The 12,582-nt window shown below is 41.0% G+C and overlaps 1 protein-coding gene across 1 annotated transcript in view; it reads left to right on the top strand.

Moving 5' to 3' along the window:
• cdc42bpb (CDC42 binding protein kinase beta (DMPK-like)) overlaps positions 1 to 12,582 on the top strand; it is a 202,048-nt gene that overhangs the window by 116,093 nt on the left and 73,373 nt on the right. Inside the window, 6 exon segments of the mRNA XM_038777355.1 lie at positions 124 to 217; positions 1,310 to 1,510; positions 1,931 to 2,179; positions 3,892 to 3,971; positions 10,170 to 10,336; positions 12,272 to 12,391. Coding sequence (XP_038633283.1) covers positions 124 to 217; positions 1,310 to 1,510; positions 1,931 to 2,179; positions 3,892 to 3,971; positions 10,170 to 10,336; positions 12,272 to 12,391 — 911 coding nt within the window.

Here is a 12,582-nt window from a genome sequence, read left to right as displayed (position 1 = left end):
AGGGAATGGTTTACTGAAGAAGCATGGAGATTTCAAATGAATAATCAATATGAGTCTTCGTGCTGTGAGTTTCCCTTTCCTCCCCCTCCCAAAAGATTGGTAATAGTCACTTTTATTTTACAGGGATATAAAACCTGATAATGTTTTGCTGGACATGAATGGGCATATACGTCTTGCTGACTTTGGTTCCTGCCTAAAGTTAATGAATGATGGCACTGTAAGTACTGTTTCTGGAAATATGTTCGAGGTATATATTTGAAGAACAGTTACATCAGAACAGTGTCCACTGTGTATCCCAGTAACATTCAGGAAATAGTTGTTTGTATCACAGGACATGCAATATATTACAGTGCCTATTATACTGGTGCAGCACACAAACAGCACTTTGCTGTTCTCAAACAACAACTACAATGTTTTGGTAATTTCCCAAACATTTTTCATGTCACTTTTTTGGTAATCTTAACTAAATCTGTTTATTTCCTTCAGTGTCCGGTTGTCATCATTATGAAACTTGAAACTTAACAATATGTTCTGCCTTTGTTATGAACATGACTTCCTCTGACTGATGCCTGCCAAACAACAGCATTAAGAAGCTTCTGTAAAATCTTAGTTCAGAATTTCTCTTCTAATCTGATGAAAACAAGTAACTCTAGAGAAAGCTAAACTGATTGAAATTTTGATAAGTATAATGAGATGAGGGAATGAAAGAGATTCTGTAACTGTATTGTTTGATTGATTACACAATACAGCAATTGTGCAAACATCCGCCACCTTAAAGATTCACTCCCTCCATCACCAGCACACTGTTGCAGCCGTGTGTACCATCCACAAGATGCACTGCAGCAACTTGCCAAGCCACATTTGTAGCACCTTCCAAACCCGTGACTTCAACCACTTAGAAGGACATGGGCAACAGCCACTTGGTGAAAATGCCACCTGCAAGTTCCCCTCCAAGCCATTCATTATGTTAGTGGATCTAAAACTTAGTTCTGCCTTTCTAACAGCAGTGGATGTACTTGTGCCGCATGGACCTCAAGAGTTTCAAAAATGTGGCTCGCCACCTTCTGGGCAGTTCCAAATGGGCAACTTGCCAATGATGCCAATGACCTAAAAATAGCTTTGCAATGAAAAGTTGAAGTCAATGCATTGAATTTTATAATATTTGTCAAGATGGTTGACCCTTTCCATGAAACCTCTGTGTGTGCATCTTTAAATCTGTTAACGCTGCGTTCCTTGTACCTTGTTGGTTAGAGTAAAACCTGTTCGGATATGCAGGTTTCAGATGTGCTTTCTTGTCTCTGCTGCTTAGGTCCAATCCTCTGTGGCAGTTGGTACTCCAGACTACATATCTCCAGAAATCTTGCAAGCAATGGAGGATGGAATGGGAAAGTATGGACCAGAATGCGATTGGTGGTCTCTTGGTGTATGCATGTATGAAATGCTTGTTGGAGAAACACCATTTTATGCAGAGTCACTTGTGGAAACATATGGGAAAATTATGAATCACCAAGTAAGCCCCACTTCTTTAAGGCTGACATTTGTTTTAGGTAATTTGTGTAATGTTTAAACTATTTGCAGTGAACCACAGCAGTTCACTTTGTAGGAGGAGGATGACTTTGTACCACTGAACATTGCAGTACATTATGACAAGCTATTCATTTGGTTAGCATATGTTTAAATTAAAATTGTTTTTTTTAGCATGCCATTAGGGTTGTTAAATATATCTTGTGCCCAGTTCTGATTATCACGCATCTAGCTTTCTGATAACAAAAATTTAATAAAAGTGATATATACTCAAGAAAAGCAAAATATTTCAATGAGTTTGTCTGTGCAGATAGAATTCACCATGTCTTGTATGTGGAAAATATACCATTAACCTGTATTTGTTTGAATGATATTGTCAGTAACACCTAGTTTGCATTTTTGACAGGAGCGGTTCCAGTTTCCATCTCATATCACTGACGTATCTGATGAAGCCAGGGATTTGATACAGCGATTAATCTGTAGCAGAGAACATCGCATTGGAAAAAATGGGATGGAAGATTTCAAAAAACATTCATTTTTCAAAGGGATCGATTGGGACCATATTAGAAATATTGAAGCACCCTATATTCCTGAAGTCAGCAGTCCAACAGACACGTCAAACTTTGATGTAGATGATGATGTTCTCAAAAATCCAGTTAGTACTTCAATTTTAGTGGAATACTAAATAAAGTTCTGAGATGTAACAGCTTAAAGCAATCGGTGTAGCACGCAGTAGTATCATTTGACTGTGGATGAGAAAATCAAGTTTGATTTTTAGCAGTACTTGCGTGTTATTTCACAGAACTTCCACCCCTGTGAGAACATTTTGCCTTCTCTTTCCCTTTCTTTCCAAATTTTGTTTTACTCCCAAAATTCAAACAGCTGAAAGAGTCTGGTGAGCCACAGACCTTACCACAGCTAGATAGTTCAACTCATGATGTGATCAAGACCTGTCCAAATTTATCGGAAACACTGGAGTCTCCTTTAGTTGTCAGGCAGCCTTGGGATTGAAGCCTGTGACCATCTGGAAGTTTTAGTTGTTTTTGTTGCTAGACATCTGGTTGCTCCATTGATCTTTCTCAGAATATTGACGTCCATCTGCAGAACACTTTAATACAGTTTCCAGTTATTTTAAATATGTGTCCTGCAACTAATATAATTGGAAACTGCTAAAATTTTAGGATGATTGCTGTACTTTTAAATATCTTGGTGCGGAAGCGATCCTTGTGTTTTCCAGAAAGAATTTATGCTTACTCCTTTAATTGGTCAGAAATGCAATTTTGAAGCAAAGCATGTTTGCACAACACTAAACATTATTTATATAGTGTGAAATTCCAAAATGAAGACTACTTGAGGACAAGGAAGCAAAAAGTAATCCCAATAATTTTTTTATTACATTTTTTACTTGTTTTTGGTTAAATTACACAACACTGTCACAACCATTAGCATTGTCGAACTCATTTGGAATTCACTTTTTCAAAGCCTCCCTTGTAAACCACCCCGTCAAGAATTTCCTTAACATTTCTAAGGAAAAGGAATCAACAGTGCTTCCACATTTTGACTAATCAAAATGTCTGCTTTTCCTTTAAACCTTGCAGTGAAACTGGGCCAAATTCTTATTTTTGTTCTTTAGCTAGAGAAGCATGTAACTAACAGGACTTTCAAATCTGATTTGTCTTGGAAGAGAATTTGTTCATAATTAAGGTGTAATTTTCCAGTTCAGCAAAAGAAAAATCCAGATTGGCATTAGTTTTGTTTTAGACAAGAGGACACTGAATCAAACATCTCAGGCCAGTTTAAGGTTTTGCACAGCATAATAAACTCTTAGGATAGAAGTCTCGGTGAAATAGTGGGGCAAAAATGTATTTTAAGAAACAGTTATGTGCTGTGATTGCAGCGGGGAGAGAGAGTCTATAGGGTCTTTCCAGATGGGTGAGCAGAGATTCATCAGACAGCTCTCTCATCCATATGCAAAGTAAGTCTACTGAATTAATTCTGGAAATGTAATTCTATAAAACTTACTGCTTTCCCAATATCTTGCAAACTTTAAAATGGGTTCCCCTCGGTTTGTAAAGAATTTTAGCATTGATCAAGGACACTGAGGGGATTTAGCCAATTTTTGTTTATTAGGAGCTGGTTCAGTGTGTGCTCCTGCTGAACAATGGGACACATCTGTGCTGAGAGCTAGCAGATCTGTTCTGCAGACATACTTCTACTGTTTTAATGATTTTAAGATGGACAACTCAGTTATTTTAATTAACTTCGCTATTTTATGACTAGTGTTCAGAGTCGCTTTCAAATTAGCATTGTCACAATCTAATGAATTCAAGTCCTCCACTTTTACTGACATGTTTTTAATTGTCCTAGGAATTGGTGCCTCCAGCTACTCACACTGCTTTTTCTGGACTGCATCTGCCATTTGTAGGCTTCACATTTACTACCAGCAGGTAGAGAAATTCAAACACTTCATTGAAATGCTGCAGTGTTTTGTTTGAGTCGATGTACTGTTGTAAACAATTCACTATTGTAACAAGTGGATCATAACTATTTTTATTGGCTTCTGAACAACAGCTTAAAAAGTCTTTACTTTGTTTCTCATTCAAAATATTACTAATGTGGTCAATTAAAATAAACCACCCCTGCATTTAAGCATGTCCTATTCAACCTAGTCCAAATTATATTGTATAAATTATTCCCGTAAAAGGCTTGACATTCACTTCACTGTATAAACTGATCATTTTTTGTTGTACGGAATATTTTGTTTTCCTTTTAATTATGAATATAATTTTTGGGGACTTTGTCCACCAGAACTACTTTTCTTTTGAGAAACTGACCTTCCATGAGTGACGTATACACTCCCAGATCTCGCCCAAGTGGTCATATTTGATGTGTGAAACCATTTGACCAAGGCAGGGTATTAATGTTGAGCATGACACTACTCTTCCTGGATGCCCACAAAGCACTTAGAGCAGCATTGCGATCCAGTGCAGGAACCTGGCTGATTTTCCTTTCCCATAGCTCAAAAGTCTTAATACAAAAAAAAAAAACTGGCTTTGATCAGCTTACTGGGAACAGGTCAGGGATCAAGCCTGGATCTCCCTCGTCCGCCTGTCTCAGTTGCTCACTCGTTTAAAATGTTGAATGAGTTGGGTGTGTCCTTGTATGATTTAACACAAGTTGAATACAATTAATTTGTTTAAAATGCAACTTTAAATTGGAACGAACTATGCTGTTAAATGAATCCACTATTTTATTCAACCTGTCGAAAATGCATTTGTCTACAGCGTTATTCTCAGATAAAGTAAAATGCAATGATATCTGGTGCATTATATCATTTTTCTTTATAATCTTTATTAGTGTTACAAGTAGACTTACATTAACACTGCAATGACGTTACTGTGAAAATTCCCTAGTCGCCACACTACAGCGCCTGTTCAGGTACACAGGGGGAGAATTCAGAATGTCCAATTCACCTAACAAGCATGTCTTTCAAGACTTGTGGGAGGAAACCGGAGCACCCGGAGGAAACCCATGCAGACATGGGGAGAACGTGCAGATTCCGCACAGACAGTGGCTCAAGCCGGGTGCCTGGCGTTGTGAAGCAACAGTGCTAACCACTATGTTACTGTTTTGCACCTCGTAGTAAACTGCACAACAAAACGAGTGACGTGGTTTTGAATGTATAGGTTGGCCGGGTCATTAGACCCACACAATTTTTAATTCAGCACTGGATCATAAGAACATAAGAACTAGGAGCAGGAGTAGGCCATCTGGCCCCTCGAGCCTGCTCCGCCATTCAATGAGATCATGGCTGATCTTTTGTGGATTCAGCTCCACTTTCCGGCCCGAACACCATAACCCTTAATCCCTTTATTCTTCAAAAAACTATCTATCTTTACCTTAAAAACATGTAATGAAGGAGCCTCAACTGCTTCACTGGGCAAGGAATTCCATAGATTCACAACCCTTTGGGTGAAGAAGTTCCTCCTAAACTCAGTCCTAAATCTACTTCCCCTTATTTTGAGGCTATGCCCCCTAGTTCTGCTGTCACCCGCCAGTGGAAACAACCTGCCCGCATCTATCCTATCTATTCCCTTCATAATTTTAAATGTTTCTATAAGATCCCCCCTCATCCTTCTAAATTCCAACGAGTACAGTCCCAGTCTACTCAACCTCTCCTCATAATCCAACCCCTTCAGCTCTGGGATTAACCTAGTGAATCTCCTCTGCACACCCTCCAGTGCCAGTACGTCCTTTCTCAAGTAAGGAGACCAAAACTGAATACAATACTCCAGGTGTGGCCGCACTAACACCTTATACAATTGCAACATAACCTCCCTAGTCTTAAACTCCATCCCTCTAGCAATGAAGGACAAAATTCCATTTGCCTTCTTAATCACCTGTTGCACTTGTAAACCAACCTTCTGTGACTCATGCACTAGCACACCCAAGTCTCTCTGAACAGCGGCATGCTTTAATATTTTATCGTTTAAATAATAATCCCGTTTGCTGTTATTCCTACCAAAATGGATAACCTCACATTTGTCAACATTGTATTCCATCTGCCAGACCCGAGCCCATTCACTTAACCTATCCAAATCCCTCTGCAGACTTCCAGTATCCTCTGCACTTTTCGCTTTACCACTCATCTTAGTGTCATCTGCAAACTTGGACACATTGCCCTTGGTCCCCAACTCCAAATCATCAATGTAAATTGTGAACAATTGTGGGCCCAACACGGATCCCTGAGGGACACCACTAGCTACTGATTGCCAACCAGAGAAACACCCATTTATCCCAACTCTTTGCTTTCTATTAATTAACCAATCCTCTATCCATGCTACTACTTTACCCTTAATGCCATGCATCTTTATCTTATGCAGCAACCTTTTGTGTGGCACCTTGTCAAAGGCTTTCTGGAAATCCAGATATACCACATCCATCGGCTCCCCGTTATCTACTGCACTGGTAATGTCCTCAAAAAATTCCACTAAATTAGTTAGGCATGACCTGCCTTTAACGAACCCATGCTGCGTCTGCCCAATGGGACAATTTCTATCCAGATGCCTCGCAATTTCTTCCTTGATGATAGATTCCAGCATCTTCCCTATTACCGAAGTTAAACTCACTGGCCTATAATTTCCTGCTTTCTGCCTACCTCCTTTTTTAAACAGTGGCGTCACGTTTGCTAATTTCCAATCCACCGAGACCACCCCAGAGTCTAGTGAATTTCGGTAAATTATCACTAGTGCATCTGCAATTTCCCTAGCCATCTCTTTTAGCACTCTGGGATGCATTCCATCAGGGCCAGGAGACTTGTCTACCTTTAGCCCCATTAGCTTGCCCATCACTCCCTCCTTAGTGATAACAATCCTCTCAAGGTCCTCACCTGTCATAGCCTCATTTCTATCAGTCGCTGGCATGTTATTTGTGTCTTCCACTGTGAAGACCGACCCAAAAAACCTGTTCAGTTCCTCAGCCATTTCCTCATTTCCTATTATTAAAACTCCCTTCTCATCCTCTAAAGGACCAATATTTACCTTAGCCACTCTTTTTTGTCTTATATATTTGTAAAAACTTTTACTGTCTGTTTTTATATTCTGAGCAAGTTTACTCTCATACTCTATCTTACTCTTCTTTATAGCTTTTTTAGTAGCTTTCTGTTGCCCCCTAAAGATTTCCCAGTCCTCTAATCTTCCAGCAATCTTTGCCACTTTATATGCTTTTTCCTTCAATTTGATACTCTCCCTTATTTCCTTAGATATCCACGGTCGATTTTCCCTCTTTCTTCCGTCCTTCCTTTTTGTTGGTATAAACCTTTGCTGAGCACTGTGAAAAATCGCTTGGAAGGTTCTCCACTGTTCCTCAACTGTTCCACCATAAAGTCTTAGCTCCCAGTCTACCTTAGCTAGTTCTTCTCTCATCCCCTTGTAATCTCCTTTGTTTAAACACAAAACACTAGTATTTGATTTTACTTTCTCACCCTCCATCTGTATTTTAAATTCCACCATATTGTGATCGCTCCTTCCGAGAGGATCCCTAACTATAAGATCATGAATCAATCCTGTCTCATTACACAGGACAAGATCTAGGACCGCTTGTTCCCTCGTAGGTTCCATTACATACTGTTCTAGGAAACTATCGCGGATACATTCTATAAACTCCTCCTCACGGTTGCCTTGACCGACCTGGTTAAACCAATCGACATGTAGATTAAAATCCCCCATGATAACTGCTGTACCATTTCTACATGCATCAGTTATTTCTTTGTTTATTGCCTGCCCCACCATATCGTTACTATTTGGTGGCCGATAGACTACTCCTATCAGTGACTTTTTCGCCTTACTATTCCTGATTTCCACCCAAATGGATTCAACCTTATCCTCCATAGCACCGATGTCATCCCTTACTATTGCCCGGATGTCATCCTTAAATAACAGAGCAACACCACCTCCCTTACCATCCACTCTGTCCTTCCGAATAGTTTGATACCCTCGGATATTTAACTCCCAGTCGTGACCATCCTTTAACCATGTTTCAGTAATGGCCACTAAATCATAGTCATTTACGATGATTTGTGCCACCAACTCATTTACTTTATTCCGAATACTACGAGCATTCAGGTAAAGTACACTTATGTTGGTTTTTTTACCTCTGTTTTGAATCTTAACATCTCCAGTTTTATTCCTTTTGTTATTACTGGGCCTATTCACTGTGCTCCCCTCAGTCACTGTACCTTGTACTGTCGCCCTTATGGATTTCTGACTATGTCTTCTCTGCCTTGCACTTTTCCCCTTACTTCCTTTTGTTTCTGTCCCTGTTTTGCTACCTTCCAACTTCCAGCATTGGTTCCCATCCCCCTGCCACATTAGTTTAAACCCTCCCCAACAGCTCTAGCAAACACCCCCCCTAGGACATCGGTTCCAGTCCTGCCCAAGTGCAGACCGTCCGGTTTGTACTGGTCCCACCTCCCCCAGAACCGGTCCCAATGCCCCAGGAATTTGAATCCCTCCCTCTTGCACCATCTCTCGAGCCACGCATTCATCCTATCTATCCTGACATTCCTACTCTGACTAGCTCGTGGCACTGGTAGCAATCCTGAGATTACTACCTTTGAGGTCCTACTTTTTAGTTAACTCCTAACTCCCTGAATTCTGCTTGTAGGACCTCATCCCGTTTTTTACCTATATCGTTGGTGCCTACGTGCACCACGACAGCTGGCTGTTCACCCTCCCCCCCCCCCCCCCAGAATGTCCTGCAGCCGCTCCGAGACATCCTTGACCCTTGCACCAGGGAGGCAACATACCATCCTGGAGTCTCGATTGCGTCCACAGAACCGCCTGTCTATTCCCCTTACGATCGAGTCCCCTATCACTATAGCCCTGCCATTTTTCTTCCTGCCCTGCTGTGCAGCAGAGCCAGCCACGGTGCCATGAACCTGGCTGCTGCTGCCTTCCCCTGGTGAGCCATCTCCCTCAACAGTATCCAAAGCGGTATATCTGTTTTGCAGGGAGATGACCGCAGGGGACACCTGCACTGCCTTCCTACTCTTGCTCTTTCTTTTGTCACCCATTTTCTATCTCCCTCAGTAACCTTCACCTGCGGTGTGACCAACTCGCTAAACGTGCTATCCACGACCTCCTCAGCATCGCGGATGCTCCAAAGTGAGTCCATCCGCAGCTCCAGAGCCGTCAAGCGGTCTAACAAGAGCTGCAACTGAACACACTTCTTGCACGTGAAGGAGCCAGGGACAGTGGATGTGTCCCTGAGCTCCCACATCGCACACGAGGAGCATGACACGGGTCTAGGATCTCCTGCCATGTCTTAAACCCTTGGTAAACTTAAACAACTACAATTTCAAAATAAAAATAAATAAATTAGACAATGAAAAGAAAAAGAGAGACTACTTACCAGTCACTTGCCAGGGTTAAAAAGCACCTCCTCACACTCTGCACCGAATTACCTCACTGCACCAAATTACCAAGTTTAAATCTCTCACTCTGTATGAGTCTCACTCCGGATGTGTCTCCTGGAAAAGTGCTCAGTACGATGATTTGATCAAACATTCACTGTTTAATTTCAAGTGATCTTGAGACATTCTAGTAAGAGTCAGCCTTGACCACGAAAGCATTTTTGCTCTAATCAAAGGTCATTCGTTCAACTACTATTCCTGCAATTTGAGCACATAATGTAGACTGACACTTCAGCGTATTGAGGTGATTGTTTTACTGTGGGAGATGTTGTTTTTCAGATGAGGCATTAAACCATTGCTCCGTCTCCCTTGCAACTAAGTGCAAAAGATCCCATGACACGATTCAAAAAAGATTAGCAAGTTCTCCCAGTACTTTGGGTGGCATGTATTCCTTAACCAACATTAGTAAGGCAGACAATCTGGTCATTTATTTTCGTGCTGTTTGTGGGATCTTTATGCAGACAAATTAATTGCCGTATTTCCTTATATCATAACACTGACTACATCTGAAAGCTGAAACATTTTGGGACACTGAGGTTTTGAAAAGCATTTATTGAACATGAGCTCTATTTCTTAGTTGGGTTGCATGACTACTTTCATTGAATTGTCAATGCTTAATCAGGTTATCTGATATTTAGAATGCAACAGTGAGTAATGCGATTTGTTGTTTCAGTCCTTTGTCAGACAGAACTTCTTTGAAAAATGTTGTGCAATCGGATTCAATTGATGGGGTTGCAGATGGACGAATAGATTTGGAAAACAGTTTGCAAATAGAGGCTTATGAGAGACGAATCCACAGGCTTGAACAAGAAAAGCTAGAACTAACTAGGAAACTACAAGGTAAGTTTGAGATTTAGATAACCAGAAAAGCATGGAAAAACACAGCAGATCAGTCAACATCGGTAAAGAAAAAAGACAAGTTAGTGCTTTGAGATATGCACGCATTATCAGAATTGGAAACTTGTGTCTAAAAACAGAAACCTAAAAGGTAGTTCTAAAGAGCACACTCATAAGATTAACCTGTCTATTCTCTGTACAGATACTATCTGATGTTTTATTTTGACTTTTTTGTTTTTATTCACATTTTAACAGTCACAAGTTTATTCTTAAATACCAAGATTACTCGATTGTTACTGCACCAGTGTACCTTAAGGATCTGTCCTTGGCCCACTCCTATTTATAATAATCTTTATTGTCACAAGTAGGCTTACATTATCACTGTAATTAAGTTACTGTGAAAAGCCCCTAGTCGCCACATTCCGGTGCCTGTTCGGGTACATAGAAGGAGAATTCAGAATGTCCAAATTACTAATAGCACATCTTTCGGGACGTTGTGGGAGGAACCAGAGCACCTGGAGGAAATCCACGCGGACACAGGGTGAAAGTGCAGACTCCACACAGACAGTGACCCAAGCCGGGAATCGAACCTGGGACCCTGGCGCTGTGAAGCCACAGTGCGAACCACTATGCTATTATCTATATGCTACCCCTCGACAACATCATCCAAAGGCACAGTACTTTCCCTTGTATACTGATAACACCCAGCTCTGCATCACTAGCACCTCAACTCCTGCATCATTGGAAATTATAAGACTGCTTCTCTGACACCAACGACTGGATGAGTAGACTTTTCCTCCAGTTAAATAATTGGGAAGACTAAAGCCATTGTTTTCGGTCGCTGTTCCAAATTCTGCTCTGTACCTACTGACTCCATCCCTCTCCCTGGCAGTGGTCGGAGATTAAACCAGTCTATTCGAGACATTGGGGTCACATCTGAGCTTCTGATCTCCTATTTGTGCCATCACTATGACCGCCTAATTACACCAACGTTGCATTGCTTGATTTTTGCCCCTGTCTCCGCTAATCCGCTGCTCTCCCCTCATTTGTGCTTTTTTACCTCTAGACTGGACTATTCCAAAAAGCTCTTGGCTGGTCACCCTCCATAAACCTTTTAATACAAAAAGTTATGAAATTGGGCAATGCAGGTTAGGCCAGCATTTTTGTTATTACCCATCTTTAATTACCCTTAAGAAGGTGGTGGTGAGCTGCCTTCCTGAACTGCTGCAATCCATTTGGTGTTGGTACACCCACGGTGCTGTTGGGAGGAGGCCCAGGATTTTGACCCAGCGACAGTGGAGGGGCGATGATATAGTTCCAAGTCCGGATGGTGAGTGGCGAGGAGGAGAACTTCCAGGTAGTGGCGTTCCCATGCACCTGCAAAGGTTGTGGGTTTGGAGTTGAGGTCATCTAAACATTACTGCCCATCTCTCAACTTGCAACAAGTCTTGTTCCCCAACTACCCCATGCTCACTGACCTACATTGGTCAAGCAAAGTCTTGATTTCAAAATTCTTATGCATGTTTTCAAATCTCTCTATGGCCTTATCTTCCGAGCTCTATAATCTGTTCCAGCTCCACAACCCTCCAGGATATTGGCATTGCTCTAATTCTGGTCACTTTTGCATCACCAATTTTAACTGCTCCATCATTGGAGGTTGTACTTTCAATTGCCTCGGCCCCTCGCTCTGGCATTCCACCCCTATATCTCTCCCACACACTATTGTGCTTTTCTTCTATAGACACTCCTTAAAACTTAGCTCTTTTGCCAAGTTTTTGGCCATCTGAATGTGCCTTGATGTCATTGTTATGCTCATGTGAGGCACCGTGAGATGTTTAAAACCACTGTATAAATATAAGTATTTGCTGTTGTTATACTGAAATCTTCATTCCTTCATAATTTCTAATTTTGTTTCATATATTTGGACTCTTATTTTAGAATCTGCACAGGCGGTACAGTCACTTCATAGTTCAACACGTGGAATGGGAACTCTAAGCAGAGATAAGGAAATCAAGAAATTAAATGAGGAAATGGAGAAACTAAGAAAAAAATTAGCAGGTACATTTGTCATATTTTGGCTTCTTATACGCGTGCCACCACTTTCTTTGCAGACTTATTTTTTGTTCTTCTGTCCTTAATGAAAGGTCAGGCTATTTCCTTTAAATCAACATGTTCTGAATTGTTGGAGGCTATTACCAACTTTCAAATGACCTTGAATGTCTTTTTCTAACCATTGATCATAGTTTTCA

The sequence above is a fragment of the Scyliorhinus canicula genome, chromosome 2 (genome assembly GCF_902713615.1).
Source record: "Scyliorhinus canicula chromosome 2, sScyCan1.1, whole genome shotgun sequence".
NCBI lineage: Eukaryota > Metazoa > Chordata > Chondrichthyes > Carcharhiniformes > Scyliorhinidae > Scyliorhinus > Scyliorhinus canicula.
The sequence above is the reverse complement of the archived record's forward strand: the minus strand, read 5'-3'. Positions and strand labels throughout refer to the sequence as shown.